We start from the raw sequence: 20,874 nt of genomic DNA, 5'->3' as shown, positions 1-20,874 counted from the left end.
TCCTACAGCCAGGATGACACTTCAGCTCCCACAGCCAAACCGCAAGTGTTTCTATAGAAAGGATTGCCTTGGCCAACAGGGAGCGATCAGGTCTCGTTCTCAAGATTCATGCATCTTCTGGGCAGATGCAGTTTTGTATGGGAGCACGGGTGCCAGTGCAGCAGTGCTGAAGGATTTACAGCAAGGGGCAGCATCTCTGGCCCAGCTTCCAGCGCTGTAGTCTGCACCATGCATGTTTTGAGTTAGTTATGATGAAGAGCTAACAAGAGAACCTGCAGAGCTGCACAAACACAGGAGAGTGATTTGTGACTGCTGTGTGAACCAGTGCAAACAGACACAGCCATGGTACAGAAACAGACTTCTCGCTCTCCGGAGCACAGACCAGAATGATATCAGGCCACAGTTGTAGGTTTTTAATAAAAGCGCTTTAAGACACCATGACAGGCACAAGATACAGCAGACTTCACAACTTACAAAACCAAGCCAGGGCAGGAGCATACTGCTGCTGGTTTCAGAGAACCAAATATCATCCCTCCACCCACCTCTTTGATAGTCTGACAGAGCCAATCACAAATGAAAAGGCTTGAGTCACCCACCCACCTCTAGAATTATGAGGGAGGCTGAATATAGGGACTATTCTCCCGGTTGAGCTGGAGGCAGCTGGACTAGACAACCCAGAAAATCAACACCAGGCCTAATATCTTTGATGGAATAGCTAGGCTACTTACGGGGTAAGCTCACCAAAAAGTCTCATGCTAACCACAGCATGTTGCAGAGTGCCCCTAGGGTATTCGTCTCATCTAATCAGCTTTCATGAATTACTGCGCAGAACAAGGGGACCATCTCTGGTACAAGTCACTGCTTATCCCTCACCTTTATTCGTTAAGCCTGTTCACGTATCCAGGCTGCAGGCTACTAGTGGTACACATTTGAAGGACTAGGAGCACTCTTAGAGCTCCCTGCCCAGCCACCCTCACATTACAAGGCAATAAGGGCATATATGGGATCTGTTCCACGAATGCATTAGCTAACAGCTGGTTCAAAGAGTGAGAGGCAATGCCTTTACTAGAGAGTATCCATGTCTGTTGGAAGAGAAAGGGATATGTGGTGAGAGAGGGAGAGGGAACAGCTTGTTCTCGGAATCCCAGAACATGGGCAAGAGCTTTGGAAGATTTTTATCCCTGCACATTGTTCTTTGGGTAGCACCAGCTGCTCAGTATCTGTAGTGATCTGGCTTGAAAGGCCCTTCTTTCGACAATCCTAAGTACTTGGCCTGCTTGTCGCTCAGTTTCGTCAGCTTCACACACAGTTTATCCAGATGAGCAGCAGCCACGGCTTCGTCCAGCTGAAAGACAAGAAGGAAATGCTAAGCCCAGAAGGTTCAGCTCAGTGCTGAAGGCTGCTGGAGTCTGCGAAGTGGTGCCCGTTGGTGGCCACCCCACCAGGGAGGCCCAACTGCCAATCCAGGTGTTAAATCTAACAGGATCTGCAGAGGAGAAAGGATCAGTCATGCTCTTCCCACATCCCCGCTCTGTATGATGAGTACAGTGACCTTACACCTGAGCAGTCAGTAACAAAATCATATTCAGCTGCAGCTTCCCCCACATCACCTGGGTCAGTCAGACTAAAATCAAAGCGCGAGGCAATAGATTAACTTGTGGCAGCCTTTCCTGGGACTGTACTCTCTTATACCCAAGGTAATCTCCACACATTACTCAGCCATCTGCAGAGAAAGAGCAGGGAGTGAGCTAGTCAGCTAAAAGCAAAACCAAAAAAAAAAAAAAGTGTCTGGCCAGTTTGTGGTAGACAGAAGAAAAGTTAGGCTGGTAAAGTCAACACCCTGCCAGCCTCTCTTATGCTGGCCCAAATGGCATCTCAACATGGCACTCTATTGTCCAAGGGGGAGATTTTAGATAAGCTGTAAGACTCACAGTAGAAGTTCTCCAAAAAACAGAGCCCTAACAGGCATTCCAGTTTGGGGGTGCGTACACTGAGATGATGTGTTCAGGTTAGCTACTCTGATGTACACCCTAGAAGGTATTACATTGTGTCTTCACTAGGGAAAAGGGAGCTATGCTATATATCAAGGTAGCTAACAATATACATTCCTAGTGAAATAAGCCCTTTGTGCGTTTTTATTGCAGAGGTGGTTCCAATGCTGGGTGTCAAACACCAACCAGTTCAGTATTTAGCCCTAAATTACCAGTGCAAAAAGGACTACAATAATGAACAGCCCTTTTAGAACAATGCTACTTTCATAAAGCAGTTTTTAAAAAAATGAAGAAAACAGTATCTGATGTACAAAAAAAGTCTTTCGCTATCTATTTGTGCAACGTCCATATTTGTGTTATATATTTGTGCACTGGGGCTCCTTCAACTGATTAAAACATCTAGGTTCTTCTGTAATGAATGCTATTAACAACTTCTGTTCAAGGAAGATTTAAAATACTTGCATTCCTGAAAGAAAAACGTATAGGCAATGGAAGAGGGCTTGAAAAGGTAGAGATTAACAAGTCACCAAAGCATGTAAAGGAGCCAAGAATGCTAAGTGACAGGCCGTGTAAAAGAGTCAAAGGAAATAAAGATCTAAAATATAGTGAAAGAAAAGTTAGTGAAGAAAACCTGAGTGCTAAAAAGAAGAAAGTAAGAAGGTAATGGCACCAGTGCTGCAGTTGGCTACAGAATTTGCACTGAAGAAAAAGAACCTTCTGCAGAGATGTTTGTGGCAGTAGTCAGAGCAATGAGGAACAAATGGCAATAAAGAAGATGAAAGAACTTCCTCCCTCCCCCATAATCCATAGCAAGCTACAGTCTGGATAAAATGCACCTGAATATCAGAGGAACTCACAGAAAGGCTGAAAATAAATCAAGGGCGACGAGAGATACTTGATCAATGTAAAAAGAAGTCCCATTTTGAAAGAAGAACAAGGAATCAACAGGCCAATCAGCCAGATGTCTAACCTGTGCAAAGCACTAAGCCATAAAATAAGGAATTTAGTACCAACATTTGGAAGAAATGCATCTGAGCACTAAGTCTGAGTTCTGAGAAATAGATTTGCTTGGCATGCTCCTGGAAGCAATTACCCATTTCAGTCTAAAAAGGAACAGAATGATACAGAGTGTGCTGTGCCTCCAAACAGCACCCTGGGACCCCTATATTCACCACTGTGATAGGATTATGGTATGTTTTGTACAATGAATGCCATGTGAGGTATCATTTGAAAAGTCTTCATCTGCTGAACATTAATAGCCTGCTGGATTGTGTGTGCTCTCATTGTATGTGACGTTATGAAGTATTGCAATATGTGTTACTGAAATAGACTGGGAACGCCCAGCACCAAGCTTTCAGTTGCAACAAAGGAGCAGCCACCAACAGCCAGACAGGCATTAAGAGTTCATCAACACCCAATCCACTATTTCAGAGACTTTTCCAAGAAGGAAGGTACGCTTGCCATGGGACCAGACTAACCCACATCAAAGCAAGGATCTTTCCAGCAGCTGGAAGTAAGTGTAAAAGAGGGAGAGTGACATTATCCACTGAGCCTCCCCCCCCCAACACCTGGAGCAGAGATAGGACCGCAATAGGTGGATTAAGGGCCAAATCTGGATCGCCAGACACTTTTCAGTAGAGCGCATGGGCTGAAGCCAAGCCGGGGCTGGCGTTATGCCCGTTCCCTAGTGCAGGGCTCCCCCAGAAAGGTGCCGGTGGCTGGGTCAGGCGGCAGGGCGTAGTGTCCCCCCGGGGTGGTTGCTTGTGTAGCCTCAGCCCCAGTGGCAGCAGTGCAGGGATTGGGGGGGAAGGGGAGCCGAGCAGCGTAGTGAACAAACAAGGGACAGAAAGCGATCAGTAACAGCCAGTATATGCAATGGAGAACAAGGTCAAACAGGGTGAGGAACACAGTAGGCTATAGGTAGTGAGATAAAAATCAGTACTAATTAAAGGAGGAGCAAGCCCAGATACAAAACAGAGACCACTACTTGAAAAGCAGCAGTTTTAGAAGAAACTAGTTTGCAGCATGAATCCATTGCAAAAAGCATCCCAACTAATTGCTTGACCTAGGAACTCTCTCCCCACACTGGGTACCTGGGAGAGAGCAACTGGTACACAGTTCTTTTTACAGCGGACTCCTTGCCTGATTGCAGGCAGACAGGTTAATCTTCACATTCAAGATAAACTTTGAAAGTGTTCATTTCAAGTTATTCTAGTCAAACTGATGCGGCCCCACTAGATAAAGACACATACTGCAATACTGGGGGGGGGGGCCGCCCCCTTACCTGTGACCAGCAAGGGTATAAAAAGTCTGCCCTCTCTTACCATGATCACAAAAGGGAGTGTTTTTAAATGCCTGAGCAAGCTAACAGAAAAGTTCTTTCTGGGTGTGAGAAAGGAGCTTCGTTGATTACACAGAGAAATTCAAACATGCACTATATAGTTTGTACAAGTCTATCCAATGTTTCTATTGGTAATATTTACCTACATCTTTCTTTTGTTCTGGCACATCAAAGTTAACTCCGATTTAGCTTCTTGAAAAACCTTCCACTACCAAACGCTACATTTTTTAAATGGCGTTTCTGGTATCAGGCACTTCCTTAAATCAAACACTGATGCAAATTAGTGCTGCCTGAAATACTAAGCCAAGCACAGTTCATTTTGTGTAAGTGATTAGATGGGGGATCATCTCCCTTATTCAGTTCAATCAGTTTTACTGGTTTTTATTACTAAGAATAGCATAACAGGGAGGGTTGAACCTGTGTGTCAATAGGCTGCATTAAAGTATCGTAGTCACTGAATGACTTCATTCAAGAGGGTCAACAATAAAAGGTATTTGTTCCAAGAGGAACAGCAGAGATGCACTCCCCCACTCTTTGGCATGATTGACCCCAGCAAATCTCCTCCAAAACCACCTTCCTGGGTCATTATTTTAACAGGTGGCAGTGGGAGCTTAGAAATCCTTCAACAAACACTTCATAAACAATTCCATACATGTTTATTCTACTAACCAAAGGAAAAACCTTTTCAGATGATCACTTCTGGATCTGGCCGCATTTAAAAGGCGACGGGACTTAACTGCAGTATCTTTCAAACAATGACCATCTTGTCAAATACACAAGCTTGTTTTAGAAAATAGTGTCCAGATGACTGTTTAAAAAAAACTTATGGCAGTTGTGACATGATCCAGATACCTTCCCCCCACCAAGAACAAAGAATCCACTGATCATTTTAAGTTTAAAGAGAAAACCCAGGAGAACTGGTAGAAAATCTAAATTAGGCATAAAGATTTTGCAGAGATGGGGTGGGCATTTTGGCGATTAGCACCAGACTGCGGCTGACTGGTCAGGTTCACCAGGGGGACGGGAGCCAGCTGCAATCACAGCCTGCTTGCTCTAAGTTAGCACCACTAGCCATCAGAGGGATAGGGAAGAGTTGGGATGAAGCCAGACACACAACCCTGCTCCACTAGCCATCAGAGCTGGCCAGGCACAGGGAAGACATCCCATGAACATCTTGACGCATACGGCATGTGCAGTTCTAGAGAAGCTGGCTCCCAAGCTCTCTCACCCCAGCCCCAAAATACAGGTCATGGATTCAAACCAGAGTATGACCCACAGTGTTACTGTCAAAAGTTCAGCTCCAACTCTGTTTTGAGCAATATTCTGGCTCCAAGAGCAGCCCTAATTCAATGACTGTCAGTGGTGTATAGTTAGCACCCCGAAAGCCAAATGCACACTGATGCAATGAAGCTCTTTAAGCAAATACCTGATAAAAGAATTAGTTTGTTCATAGGTAACATGCCATATGTAAATAAGATTTTGCCTCCTGATAAAAATGGATCCATTTGACCAGACTGTTCACTGCTTAAAGTAATAGAAACACTGAACTCACAAGGCAACTGGTTTCTAAGGAATCCAATCAACATTAACTAAACCTTAATACCTGTCAGATAGGGAAGCATTTTCCCCATCTGGTTAAATGGGAGTAAGGAGGCAGAGGTTAGCAAGACTACGTCAGCAGAGAGTTGAAATTTGTCCTTTTCTTATGAAAAAAATTCAAAAAATATAAAAAAAAATGTTTTGAAGTTTCCAAAAACTGAAAGCTGTCCAAACCAGAGACCCCTATGTTAGATGCAGCTAGAGTCAGTGTATCATTTATTTGCCCTTATCCCAAGAGTCAGGATACCCCATGACAACGTCACAATCTGCTCCCAATCAAAAGTTACCACAGCAAAACAGAAACATTATTAAAGTAAAACAAAAACTCCAAAACTGTTTGCAAAAAAGTAAAGAGCCAAAAATGTAAGAACATTGCAACTAAAGGGTCATACAACTGAAGGGTTATGTTTGAAAAATGACAACCAGCTCTAGTTGTAGTTAGGACTAACTGGATCATATTAAGGAGAAGAAAAGGAGGCCAGTCTTAAGGAGAGAAAATTTCCCCAACAGTGAGCTGTTAAATTGTGCAATGGCCTCTCAAGGAAAGTGGTGTAAAGCCTATGGGTTGGGTGATTTCACTGAAAATTACCCAACACTGGAAGATGTACTATGGAACAACCCTGCACTAGCCAGGCATGAGATAGGTCTCTTCCACCATCTGCTTTTATGATACTGTACTGACATCTTGTCATCCTCTGAAATGAACACATGCAGAAGTTGGACTTCAGCTCTCTAAACGTACGTTACTTAAACACCTGCGTCTAGCTGAAGAACTGGGTTGGGTTCACCTGAGCAAGTGCATGGAAAAAAGATTAAAACATCCCACTCTAACCCACCTTCTTTGGCAGGATATGGACTCCTACAGGATACTTGTCATTATTGGTCCAGAGCTCAATCTGCGCCAACACCTGATTGGTGAAGGAGTTGCTCATCACAAAGCTGGGGTGACCCATGGCACAGCCCAAGTTGACTAGTCGGCCTTCTGCTAGAAGTATGATGTGGCGGCCGTTCTTCAGTTTATACCGGTCGACCTTCATGGGAAACAAACACTAATGAGAAAAGAGCACAGATGCAGCGTATTCCACCCAAAGTCTGGTAGCACAAATCCCCAACCATCCTGCACAGATGACCCAGTAGCTGATATGCAACTTAGACTTCGATTTGTCTACCCTCTGTAGGTTGATCTAGTCCAGCATGGAACTTTGCAGCTGCTACTCATTTTGATTGACTTGAGTCGACCGTTTATCCAGCCCTTAGGGTTTCTGTTTGCCTACTGCCTCGGGGGGGAGACACGACTACTCGGGGCTGGTTAACAGCATGCATCTCACATATGCAGAGCCAGAGCAGTTCACTGCATGCAACAAAACAGGTGCATCTATATAGTGTCAAGGCCACCTGCATACACAGTCAGTCTGCACTCCCTCCGCATCACATTTGTCTTGTTACATAGACAAGAAGGCTCTCCATTTTAGATTGCAAATGTGATTGCTTTTGTTTTCCTGCCCCTGTAGCCCACCCCATCTAGGGGCACTTTCAACTTTCTACCTGGGCCCTGTCTCTGCCACAAGAATCTCTCCCCAGAAACAAGTGATCTTGCCAGTTCATCTGCTGGGAGGAGCAGACAGCAATGCAAGATTGGCTGAGATGAGAAACAGGGTCTGTGCCTGTCCCCAAAAGAATGGGCAAAATCCAGGATTTGTGGCATATCTGTCACATGCTTCTCAATTCAATAGTTTTACTGTGTGCCCCATTAGAGTTTATTCAGGCATCTAGGGCACAACACTTTGGCGCTTCTTTCCTATTGTTTTACTGCATCTGAGAACTTACTCCATTAAAGCCAACAGTGGAATCCTGGCCAATTCTGGATCCCCCATAAAGTTACATTGGCATCAAATCGGGCCATTGCGGAGGCCTTCTGCGGAGTTATTAAGGAATAGACTGGAACTTTGGCATTTAGCTATGTCACATGTTTGAATAGACACTGTCATGTTACATGTCTTTGCCTAGGCTATTAATATCTTAAGTTATTCTAAAGTGAAAGAAACACTTTCTCAATATTTATGCTTCGATGCAACCAGGGCCTTCTCTGAATGTGCTTAAATACTAGAGATATTCCCACTTCAATGCTTTTGTGTCATTTATTTTCAGCACAGTTTGTGTGGAAAGCAAATGTAACTTCCTCAAACAGAAGCCCTAAATAGACTGGCTGTAAATCTACCCTCCTCCTCCAGTTAGACTGGGTGGCATTAGCAAGGCAGTTCTCTAATGCATATTGCCATGTTCCCACAGAACATGGTTCTCCAGATGTAATTCATGGGCCATCTCTGGTCTGCAGAGCCCTTCCTGGAGTGAAACATGGGAGCGAGAGGGTGAGAAGAGATGATTTGTGAGGCACTCTCGTATGGAGTGGCCGACAGAAGGAAGAGTTTACGAACTGCTGTACTGAAGGAAAAAGGATCTTTCTTGGCACTTCCCATCCTGGTACCAGGCAGAAGCTACAGGAAACTTGCAGGTACAACGAAGACAGATGTAGCCCCATGGTTGTACATTCCTCTGGCTTTAACAGGGACAGAATGTCAGAAGAACGCTGCAAAGAGGCAGAGTGATTGAGCGCAGGCACTACAGGCCACGTTTGCAGAGGAGCTGAGCATTTGTAGAGATCTCGCCCTAAAGCATTCCAAGTTAGCTAAATGAAAACACGGATTTATGCACGCTCTTCCACACCATTTCCTAGTGGCCACAAGCTCTACGCTCCAGTGACACTACAGTAAGAACTGACCAGCCAAGCACAGGGTCCAGGCCTCAAACTTGGGGATCCGCAGCAACCACAGAGAGAAACCTACAACTGTTACTGCCAGCCTTCCTACTGTGGCTCCATTCATGAATCTTCAGCTGTGGATGTGCGAGCCCCTTTCCTCAGAGACCTAGCAAAGCTATCCTGAACAAAACACTGCATGAAAGATCTTCACTCTGGATTTTCTGGCTTTTAAATTGCTTTCCTCCATCGAAAGCTTATGCCTGCAGAAATTAAATTTGTTAGTCTTTAAAGTGCTACGGGACTCTCGTTGTTTTTGCTGTATACAGACTAACACAGCTACCCCTCTGGAACTTTTCTCCATCTGAAACTAGATCAGATATATGACAGTTTCTCTCCTCTGAGTGTCCAAGTTCACCATTCCTACCATTGGGTTTTCCTTCTGCTCTGCAGCTGAGGTGGCAGGACCAGTCATGTCAATCACCAGCCTCGAGGAAAGCAACCCACTGGGAATACACCAAGAGCAGCTTCCCATGAATAACAGAGTGCAGCAGGGTTCATAGCTCTCCAATTAATAGGTGAGTCAAAGTAGCAAGATGAGACACTTCTCTTCCCTGGGTGTCAAATGTCTCTCTTGTACAGGCTCAACTCCTAAATCAGGATTTTACAACCATGAAACCAAAGAGGTGGGCCTTGAATATTTACAGGTTGTACCCTGAGGCTCATTTGCCAGGCAGAGTCTAAGCATACAGGCGAGTAGTTGGCCCAGTTGCTACCTTGGACTGAAGTGATCTTGGTCCAAGACATAGATAATGCCTTTACTCAAGGGTTTTTTACCTTTCCTGTAGCATTTTGCTCATACATGTTCTACTCCTCTTTTATATTGTACTTTAGCCACCTAAATCAATGCTTTTAGAAACCTTTTATTTTTTAGGTGGTATAAAGCTGTAGAGACTTTCTAAATGCCCAGATTCTTGCCAGGTAGGTCTTGGCTATACCAAGGACATGCCATGGTTACCAGAGATTTTCCTGGGAAGGTTTAGGTTTGGTGCAGAATGAAGGGAGAACCCTCTCACAGCACATGGAACCGTGGTGTTAATCCTGGCATAAAGATGTTGGGACAGCCTTGGTATCCCATTAACAATGCCGCACTGCCAGACACACTGCATGCAGAAGAGATGGCTACTAAAAATGTTACTTTGCTAGATAAGAACAGGGAAACCGAAGAGTAAGAGTGCATGATACAAATAGTGGTATGGTTAATTGCATCCAGGACCACATTTAAATGCTAGGGAGCTGTTTCATGTATTTCCTGGAAATTATTCAGTGCTGTTGCCCTTGGGAATCTCTTGACATTTGGAGGAGAGGAATTCTCCTGGAGTTAGTTTACTCTTAGGAAACAGCTGAAAAATGCTTTCTAGGAGCTAGCTTTCAGTTAGCCTGCAGACAATTTGAGGGATTTTTGCAAATCTCTGCTTGATGTCTTATGTTGCCCTGAACTGGGACTGAGTTTGAGATATTAAGTCAGATTTCCCTCCTAATCCCTCTGGTTTTCTTTCTTGACACTGAAAAGGTTTCAGTTACTTTTGTGGAACAGCCTTTCATCCTTAGTTGCTCTGATCAATCTCCAGGCTGTCAGCCAGAGTCTGCCCAGATCAGAGTGCTCTCCCGGGGCACTTAGACACTGCAGGGATGCAACACAGACAGCATATGACTCTGATGTTCTATCTCAGGAAGGAGATATGGAGGGGTCAAAGACAGCTCAATCACGTGCAGAGCCAGAGCACTGGGGCCAATGTGGGGCTTCTAGAATCACTGACACTTTCTCTTGCTGAATTTTCCTCACTGATCTGGATAGAAGAGGAAAAACACTGAGGAGACCAGTTGGCCGTGACTGAGAGAATGCCTAAGCCTCACTCTCTTTGATCCCAGAGCCTTGGGAAAGACTATGCATTTTCATATTTGGCTGTTGGCAAAGAGAGCCCCAGTAGGTTCCAGTCTATCTAGAGACTTCACCCTTGCGTGCACTGATGTCACATTCCTTTTAGCCTTTGATTTTGCCAATTCACTCTCATCATCTATCAGTAACTTCTGAATAGAGCCTTTTCCTGCCTCCTCTTAGCACTGAGCTCAGCCAGAACAGAGTCCAACCACAAGGGGCTGGCGTCTGCCGAGCGCTGAACCCTGGCTGCTTGCTCTGGAGAGGGCCCTCTGAAAGATCAGAAGAGATGCTCCCCTTATGACTCAGGCCCCTCCCATCAGTTGGGCAGGTTGACCTGGCTGAAGCTGGCTGGATCCCAGCAGCCAATCTTGCCAAGCTAACTATTAGCTTAGCCTCAAAGCAGCCTCAGAGGCCTCTAGGGCTCTTCCAGTGGTGTCCAGAGGAAGGTTAAATGCCATTCATCCTAGTCTCCTAACAGTCCAGCCTTTCTAGAATTGAGCCAGGCCGGTAGCCAGAGACAATGCTCCACGATGGCACTGCAGACAAACACCTGTCCAACCTCACCTCCTCTTGACATTATCAAAGCTGCCTCCCGGAACTAACGGTCTTTATCCCATTAACTGCCTCCACTAGCACCACTGAAAATTCTGCGGCTCCCTTTCCCAGGGTGGTCACAATACAGAGAACAAGCCAAACCATGGCTTTCTAGCCAAAGATGGCCCAGACTAATGGGTACTCATCGTTCCAAATGCCGTGCAATACAGCTGGGCATCGTTTCTTCTGCTAATTGATCAGATACAGAAAAAAGGAGAATCCATTCACATCTCCAACAGCCAGGAGGAAGGCTGGGAGTCTCCAGTTATGGGAAGGAAAGTGTCTGAGGGGAATCAGTCCTCTTGTGTAAGGGGCAGACACAGGTTCTGACTAGCTGCCTCTCCCGCATAGAAAGACCTGCTCAGGGCTGACTCACCTGGGGCTTAACATTCACCGTCTCCACCGCATTATCATTCAGCCATTTCGCATCAACTTCCACGTCAAAGTGGCCGATGTTACACACGATGGCATCGTCCTTCATCTGCTCAAAGTGTCTGCAACGAGAAACCAGGGCATCAGTCAGCGATGTTCCACTCCGCCCTTGGCTAGCTAGCAGTGCAGCAAGAAAGGGAGAATCCTGAGAAGACAGACTGACTGCATCTTGGGGGGGCCCGAGAGTGGAATCTTGAAAGAGGCTTGGGTGGGGATGTCACCTCACTGCCATCTCAATTTCACCTTACCATGTCCAAACTGACAGACACAAGAGCAGCTAGAGGGCAATGGCACTGCTCGGGACGGAAGGACAGCAAGCTGGGGTCTGAGGTGAGGGGCAAGTGGGCTCTTTTCTAGGCACGACGAGCTTGTTTCATTCTTGCCCGTTAGTTCACAAATGGAATCTCTCTCCTGAGAGCCACTGCAAGATCCTGTGACAGACAGGAAGTTCCCCCAGGGCCATCATTATAGCAACACGTTTGAATCTCAAACCTTCAGCATAATCAAGGAGAGTTCTCCTAATGCTGGGGGCAAAATTATTTTTACTAAAGCGGGACTGAGGGGAGAAAGAGCCAGACGTAGGCCAGAGGCTCTGAGCCAGTTTCCTCGTCCAGCTCTGCCTGCATGCCAGAAGTCTTGACTTGCACGCCCCTCTTGTTACTCTAGCCCTGGATGCACCCACAACAACTCTGCCAGTGCCCCTCACCCCCAACACACAGCAGGCCCTGCTATTCCATTCCAGTCTAGCCTATGGCTCTGCCAACACCCCTTTCCCTGGACCACAGCACCGCCTCTTTCCTTGTGCCGTGGGGCCCCAAAGAAATGGTGAGTATTTATAAAAATGTGCCCTGAAGACCAAAATCCTAACCGCCTGTTAACATAACCCAGCCCTGCAGAGCTGAAAGGCCAGTGCATTAATTCCCCATGCCGCTGAGCAGTCATGTCAATATCTGAACATTGGCTAGTCTGCATGCAGCCAGGGGATGGACAGTACCTGCCCTGCACGATATCAGTGCATCCAGTGGTGGTGACAAATATGTTCCCTTCTTTGCAAGCCTCCTCCATGGTCGTAACCTCATAACCTGAAGGTCAAGAGAAAAAAAGTCACTCTCTGCCCTGGCAACAGCCTTCTCTCCCAGCCAATGCTGGCACATGATGGTAAGAGACTCAGTCTGGATACTAACCAGGAACTCCCACACAAGAGGCAATAGTCCCCCACCTGTTACTCTTTCGTTCTGAATGTCTGTGCGATGCAATTATGGATGTAATTCCTCATTTGGACTCACTGGGCCACATTCACAAAGGAATATGCCTTTGCAAAATGTGCAGGCTTCTTGTTTGTGAGAGCACAAAGCCCTGTGTGTGCATGGACTTGTGCGTGGTAATTGCATGTGTAACAGTCTGTCTGCATGGGGCACCCACAAAACAGCAGGGGCACAGGGACCACTGAGTCTGGTTTGCCTCTTTGTTATGCTATTGAGCGGGGCTTCACAAAGGAAGTCATTCATTACACAGCCCAGAGCACAATGGAAGTGAACGCTTGATAGATGCACATGGAGAGTCCCGTGAAGTCTTAACCCAGGACGGAGGTTAGAGCTGTCTGAGCAGAAGGAACCAGCTCAATACCTGTTCTGAAACCAGGCTAGAGCAGCATGAAACAGGGAACACCTATCCCAAAGGTCTGAACTAAGGTGCAACCTCAAATCCCAGGGAGCTATTTGGAGAGGATAACATCAAGCATCCCAACAGGAGATTGTAGTTTAAGCCATTAATCATTCGTCTCCCTACAATCAAGGGAACAGTCCATTATGGGCACCAGCACACTGGAGTCGTCGTCTCTATCGAAGAGAGAGAAGTAGGGATATTCATCCTAGTGACTATTGGCCAAACATCACGTAGAGCTCTACAGCAAACTACAAAACACATCAATAGATACAAAAAGGTCCGTTTCCCCTACCCCAACAATCCTCAGCTGCTCACCTTCCATGGCTGCCTGCAGGGCGTTGATTGGATCTATTTCTGTGATGATGACCCTGGCTCCAAAGCTTTTCAAGGCTTGAGCACAACCTTTGCCGACATCACCGTAACCTGCCACAACGGCCACTTTCCCAGCAATCATGACATCTGTGGCACGTTTAATGCCATCGATAAGGGACTCTCGGCAACCATAAAGATTATCGAATTTACTCTGGAGAAGAAAGCAGCAGTTTCAGAATAGCTGAAGCAATCACTAAGAGACACACAGACTTCCAATTTACAGAGAACTTAGATAAACTTACAAAATACCATGAGGCTGGCAGTCGGCTAAATGCCTTTACCACGTCAGCGCAAGACAGGTCGCTAACTGAATATGATTTTGGGTCCATTCCTTTCACCAGCTTTTGAACCCTGCCCAGATGGCTAGAGCAGAAACCTGCTGTCAGAACACTCCTCATCCAGGAGTGCTCTAATAAGAGGCATTTTATGTGTGTATTGCACCTGTTGGCTAGTTCTTGGGCTCCTAAAAACAGCTTCCCTGGGGTTACTAAAAGTAACCAGCAACAGAATAAAGCATGGGAGCCTGTTGCATACAGAGGCATAGGCAGCAGGAGGCATTTCCCATACGTACACAGCAGGGAGACCTTGTTCACTAAGATTCCACTTCAAAAGTTATTGCTACAGCTTATTGACTGTTCCAAATGTCATACTTGGACACTGAACAGACAGCTGTAACAAGACAGCTGGACAGTCAGTGTGCATGCAGATACTTATAGCTCTGTTATCTTTGAAACAGCATCTTTAGTGAATACATGCGTGCTCTAGAAGTGACAAGCAGCCAACTGCCTGCCTGCACAACTCCAGGATTCTAAGTCACCAAATCCCAAAGCACATTCCAGTCCTGCTCTTGCACCATCTGCAATGTGGATACTCAGCCACGGACAAGCAGTAGAGTAAAACTGCTCCAAGGTACTGTTCATTCAAAGCAAGGAACCCTGGATTTCATTTATCTTAGGAAACCCACCTCTCACTCCTGCCTAACAAATCAGTGACAGAGAGAGATCTCAGCTATAAGCAACCCAACCCTTAATTCAAAACTCCGCTTAAAAACAGAAAAGTCAAATATAATGGCCTTTCACATGTTTCTCTTCCTGAGATTAACAGGGGCATTTCTTGCTGAAATGTCTTTCCCTCTCTTAACCTTTTTCTCCACATCCTCTAGCCCCGTGTTTTGTCAGGAGAGATGGGAAACTCAAAAGGCCCTAAAAAAACCAAACGGGTTTCAGTTTAAGAAATTAGAGGACGCCAGGAAAGACTCTGGCTGCTGAAGTTTTGTTTTGCTTTACAAGTCATGAATGATGAATTCACAAACAAGAAAACAGAGTCCATGAGCAACAAAAAAGTTCCAATCTCCAAGTTTGCCCTCCCCAACACCATCAAGGAACCAGAATGCATGTCGTTCGCTCAGTGGGTAAGGTTGCTCGGCTAGAAGAACCCAAAAGATGCAGCCTTTAAAGCTGAATGCATATCTCTAGCTTGGCCCCTTTGTGTGCGCGCATCCCCTAGCGGATCAAATACTGTGTCCCAAATACTTCATTATTACTGTGCCTTCTGTCACCTTAGATCACAAATCACCTTCAATGTACGAATCATGATCACATCATTTAGTTTATAGGTATTATAAACCACAGGGAACAGACTTGAGGTTGTGTATTTGGGTGCATAGAATAAGTAGCTGTTAGCAAAATAAAATCAAGAGGTAAATCTAAAGAAGCATAAAGTGTTAGCATGGAAACTGTCTCGAAACCGTAGATGTGGCAGACACTACCAGGTACTCACTACAACAGAGGAACATTGCTCTGAAAGGCAAATGCCAAGTCTCCATTTTATTCCAGACAAAAATAATACTAAGTGGAAGTTAAGGATTGTCCGTATCTTACGGCCAGAAGATCTTCCTGCTCAGAACATTATCGTTAATAATGGTTATGTATAAGAGGTGTGTGTGAGGTTCCCCCTCCCTGCAATCTGGACTGGTGTGTTGCCGTGTCACCCCAATTTCTTACTCCTGGGCCCCAACTTACCCCGCTTTGCTATGTGAACCACCCACTCCTGGGTCAGCACACGCCCAGCCTCCTGCGAGTAATCGGTTCCTGACCTAGTGAAGGAGTGCTTCTGGCCAACCGCTCATGGGATAGACACTCAGCAAACACCCCCAGTCCCAGATGCAACCCCAGAAACTGCCATCTTGCAGGGATCGATGCAGTACACTGCACCCTGCAAGCTCATTTACACTTATCCATCCATTTATCAAATAAATTGATATACACCAGCAATGTCACTCTAAGTGAGGTTTCTATGCACGCTCAATCCACATGCAGTTTTAGATAAAACAAACAAAGAAGTTTATTGACTACAGCAAGGTTTTAAGTGAATATAAATCAGAGTAATATAAATCAAGAGATTAATAATGCATCAAGGAGTTGGTCACAATTAACTAAAAGATAACTCATATCCTAAACTAAGATTAATATTTCAGTAGTTTATCTGATGTCAGCTTACCACACAGGCTGGCAGCGATGCCTCTAGCAACCAGGCCCTCCACCCCTGTGGGTAGATTCTCAGCCTTTGGCAATGCTTAGAAGATGGATTCCAAGGGATAGCCACAAGACAATGATGTCTCTGCTTTTAACGAGTTTCCTCAACACCCCCTGGGGTCAGGTGATTGGCCATGTCCAGAAATGGGCATGATTTCTTCCACTTGAGCCAAAGTGCTCAAAGGTGCTTAGGCCAGTCCATTGCTCCTGTATGCATGCCACTGCAGGGCGTGGGGTGGAACCTCAGTTTTTTGTTTGTCTGCATCTACTCAAGCCATGTGAGAGACACATTTGGGGATATGATATAGCAGGGTTTCATATCAGTACATGTATGACATTGCAGGAAACGTGCCACCATAACAATAATGTTCAGTATGCCATGAGTATTCCAAAACCACCTTAAACAGCACACTCTGCAACAGACAATACACAGCTACACTGCAAGGGTGAACATGAATGATACACAAATCACACCATAATGCAGGTATTGCCAATTGCCAATCTGGGACATCCCACAATATCTGCATTATGGCAGATAATTGGCAGATAATTGTAAGCTCTGCAGAGCTAGGACGATCTCTCACTATGTGTTTGCACAGGAACTAGGAAAATGGAGCCCTGATCTCAGATGGGAGCTTCGTGTGCTGCTGAAATACAAATCAATAAGGTTGATGCAGGTTCTTGGACACAAACAAGGCACTGGCACTTTATTCTGCTCCACAATTTTTCTGCCATTACAAAAACATGGAAAGGCCCATTAAGATGCCACACTGCATTAACACAGACATGTCCCGGGCCCCTCCACATCCTCACCGCACCCAAGGCAGTCAGCCAGCCCCAGTCCATGACAACAGCAAGCACGGCACGCACACAGAGAGGCTGTTTCTCTGCACCCTCACATGGCACTAGCAGACTGAGTATCAACAGAACCGTGGGCAGTTGTAGAGTGCTGGCTGTGTTACCTTGGTGACAGAATCGTTGACGTTGATGGCTGGTACTTTCAGACTCCCTTTGGCTTTCATCTTATATAGATTGTGAACCCCGGTGGTCGTCTCCTCCGAGATGCCTTTAATTCCTGCAGGGGAGACCAGAAGGATCAAGGAGCCATGTTGCAAACTGAAATGTCCAGATATTGTGGGATGTCCCAGAGCAGCCTGCTATAGAAGAATTCTGCGGGTGGGGAGGGAAAGGAGACAAGAACCCCCTCATATGGGACTGTTTGGATCTTTAAAACTCCAGGTTTACATCCATGTGTTTACCTGTTCCTCTCCCAATGTAAACAAATTAAATATGGTCTTCAGAGGACACCAGCATTTTTAGCAGATAAAGAAGTTACCAAGAAAATAGCTTGAGAAAGTCCCAGCTCCCCAAATGCCCCCAAAATAGCTTTGCCAAGCCTGCCAGGGATCTCAAGGAGCTGCAGAAGCATTAACGACTTCAGTCTCAACCTCCCTCTGAGGTATTATCCCGTTTACAGATGTGGAAACTGAGGCACACAGCAATTAAATGACTTACCACAAGCTTCAAGGGGAACCTTGCAGAGCCAAGAATAGAATCCAGTTCTCCAGCCTCCCAGGTCTGTGCTTCAGCCACCAGACCAGGCTTCCCATAGCACAATATAGGTTTCAAAGTATTCATCCCACAGCACTTTACAAGCCCCACATGCATGAATCCCTTTATCCACCACTGAAATGGAACCACCCCTGGGTTGGAACATGACAGCTGTTTAACATATCACAGCAACACTGCACACTTGAAGACAGAAAGCAAAGAAGTGAACAGGACCCAACTAAAACAGCACAGGGGGAGTTTTAGGGGAAAATAAAATGATTTCACACACTGGACAGCCCTACCTTGTGAAAAAGGGCTAACGCTTACATGAACTATCAGGAGGAGCAAGTTAACTAGAAGCTGGTGGAAAATTTTCCATTGAAACCTTTTCCTCCCCCGAAAGAAAATGCCTTTTCTACTAACATACAAGTTTACAAAAAAAGAAACAAACCAACCACACCACCTTTCATTTGCCTGTTTAAAACATTTTGAAATCTTTTTGCCAAGTTTCATTTATAAGGTATCAAAAAGAGTTTCAGTAAAAAATGTCAAGTGTATTTGCCACCAGGACGGAAGGCAGTCAGCCAGCCCCAGTCCATGAAGACAGCAAGCACGACACGCACAGAGAGGCTGTTTCTCTGCACCCTCACAATTTTTTGTTTGTTTGTTTGTTTCTTTAAAGACTTCAATGGTGCAACTAACAGACAGGCAATATGTCACTGAAGTACTTCTACACTACCACCTTGGTATCCGAGCAACTCACAGGCTTTAATGTATTTATCCTCACAACACCCATGTGAGGTAGAAATGCTATGATCCCCAGCTGACAGATCAGGAACCAAAGACCAGAGAGACTAAGTGACTTGGCCAAGGTCACACAAGAAGTCTGTGGCATAACAGGGAACTGAACCCAGGTCTCAGGAGTCCCAGACCACCACCCGAACGACCATTCGTTCTGGCCACCAAGTGGCCAATAAACTGAGTCAAGACATAAGTGGCACTGTCGACAGGCCCACCCGATTCAAAAGTACTATGGGACAATAAGAAAGATTTATTTTGCTCCTTCAAGTTTTCCATAAAGAAGGGGACCAAAAACTAAAGCTACAGGACAACTGGTACCTCAAGCCCCAAAGACAAATTCCCTAGGTGACCTGTAACAAAGAAATAGAGTTGGCAAGCCATGATTCCATCAAGATGAACCCTGAATTACCAGATGGCAGCCCTGCATTCAGTGATCTGTGCTAACTGGAGCTAAATTGGGGGGATTTCAGACAGGTGTTCTCTGAAGCTCAGCTAGCAAGCACAGAGAGGCTGCTCCCACAATCTCACCCACCACCTGCACGTCAAGCCATGCCGCATTTACAGAAACCATTTAAAGAACAGGATTCTTGAGGGTCTGAAGCCTGGAGTCAGACTGAGTTATTTTGAAAGGCTGAAGAATAGGACATGTTTTTCTGGCTAGAGGTCACTCTGGGACAGAAATCTGGATTCACTTAACCCACAGGGATTAAATTTCAACACACCGATCTCAAATTGATCCCTAGAGCAGCAAACACCACATGTTCGTCTGCCATGGGACTGTGCTCAGATATTAGTGATAAGAGGTGGGTAGAGAAACAGGAACTGGGCTGTAGTAGGGGTCTCTAATTCTGTACTCCTGGAGGAATTTTATTTTGTATCTGTATTGTTATAGACATAGTTGCTGACGATAATTTTGAAATAAATTATAATCACACCCGTTTCCGTTATTTTGGTATAATGTTATTTTGACAAAATATGCAGAATTTTAAAATACTGTGTGCATAATTTTTAATTTTTTGGCACAGAATTCCCACAGGAATACTTATGAAGTGGAAAATTTTGCCAACAAATCCAATTTTTCACAGCCCAGGTTTCTGCCTCAATTGAAACTGAAATTGCGTAAAATCATAATGCACTGCAGATTTCCCCCTCACTGCAATCAGGAGAGATTCACATAACTCAAGACAGGAGGCAGCCCTGCCTGAACCTTAGTCTGACACACAGATCAGCAGATGCAGCAATGGGAAGTGCAATCCTGCCCTCTAGGGATCGTTGGCAGAGGGTCTTTGCTCTTTGGAGGGTTAATGCCAAAAAACCCAAATGTTTGTGTAGAAAAGCTGGAGAGTCTGGCAAATGGTTCAGGATCCCACTTTCATGTATAATGGAATAAGAGCTTTCACACCCGAGTACCTCCGGGGATGTGATCTTGCATTTATGAGGTTGGAGACGTTAATGCAATGACTCATCCTATCATGACTTCACTGGAAGATCACATGAAAGAAAACATGGAAATGGGGGAGCGGATCTCCTGTTTAAACGCAGATTTGGTAAGCAAAAGTGACAAGGAAAGTTATGGAAGGAAATGAGCAACAAAGAATTCACGATGCAGAGATGGGCTTCAATATTTTCCCCAGTGAGAAAGGGCCAATCTCACAGGGGAGTCCAAACAAGTCTACATTAATGTCAGTTACGTGCTGAGGAGATGAGAATAAAGTAAATTCACCCCAGTTTAGGGTTCACCCACATAAGAAAGTTTTACCAGTTTAACTTCAAGTGCTATTTTAAATCAATTTAGTTCAAACTTTTTTTTGCTGGAACACCTTTTGAAAATATTTCAGGCTGTGATGGCCCTCCCATGCTATGCCATCTTTACAGCATGCGCTGGGGCTGACAGATTGTGACCCCCACATAAAACCTCATGACCCCATGAAGGATCACGGCCCCCAGTTTGAGAACCCCTAATTTAATTGAACAAGTGTAAAGGGCTGCATAAACACTTATCTTGGTTTAATCCAGACTTATTTCTGTTAAGTTTAAGCAGATCAGGAATTGCTTTAAACCCAACCAAAATCAGGAGGTTCACACCAGTTTTGTTAACCAGTTTGGAAAATGATTTAAGTTTAACTGTGTATGCAAAGGAGGCCTTAGACTCCAGGGCCAAATTCAGAGATGGGCATGTTAGATCCCTTTACATCAAACTAGACCTTCCTAAAGCTACTTCCACGCACTCTACAGATATGACGGAAGTGAAATGAGTAACTTCCACTATTTTTGTGGACTTCTGGCCAAATTACATC

At 45.2% G+C, this 20,874-nt stretch overlaps 1 protein-coding gene across 4 annotated transcripts in view; it reads right to left on the bottom strand.

Annotated features, from left to right (window-relative positions):
• Positions 1-398: 398 nt before the first annotated feature.
• The window catches only part of AHCY (adenosylhomocysteinase), a 33,924-nt gene continuing 13,448 nt past the window's right edge, over positions 399-20,874 (bottom strand). For 3 of the 4 annotated variants that reach the window (XM_067554470.1, XM_067554472.1, XM_067554473.1), the window contains 6 exons: positions 17,188-17,300; positions 13,635-13,842; positions 12,649-12,736; positions 11,599-11,716; positions 6,768-6,962; positions 399-1,345 (listed from right to left, as the gene is read on the bottom strand). In XM_067554470.1, the coding sequence (XP_067410571.1) occupies positions 1,214-1,345; positions 6,768-6,962; positions 11,599-11,716; positions 12,649-12,736; positions 13,635-13,842; positions 17,188-17,300 (854 nt within the window). In that variant the 3' untranslated portion in view covers positions 399-1,213. Of the gene's footprint in view, positions 1,487-6,767; positions 6,963-11,598; positions 11,717-12,648; positions 12,737-13,634; positions 13,843-17,187; positions 17,301-20,874 lie in introns of all 4 variants that reach the window. The other variant, XM_067554471.1, reaches the window with a different exon arrangement.

The sequence above is a fragment of the Emydura macquarii genome, unplaced genomic scaffold (assembly GCF_026122565.2).
Source record: "Emydura macquarii macquarii isolate MOO-44397 ecotype Brisbane River unplaced genomic scaffold, CSIRO-AGI_Emac_v2 contig_1483, whole genome shotgun sequence".
Classification (NCBI taxonomy): Eukaryota; Metazoa; Chordata; order Testudines; family Chelidae; genus Emydura; species Emydura macquarii.
The sequence above is the reverse complement of the archived record's forward strand: the minus strand, read 5'-3'. Positions and strand labels throughout refer to the sequence as shown.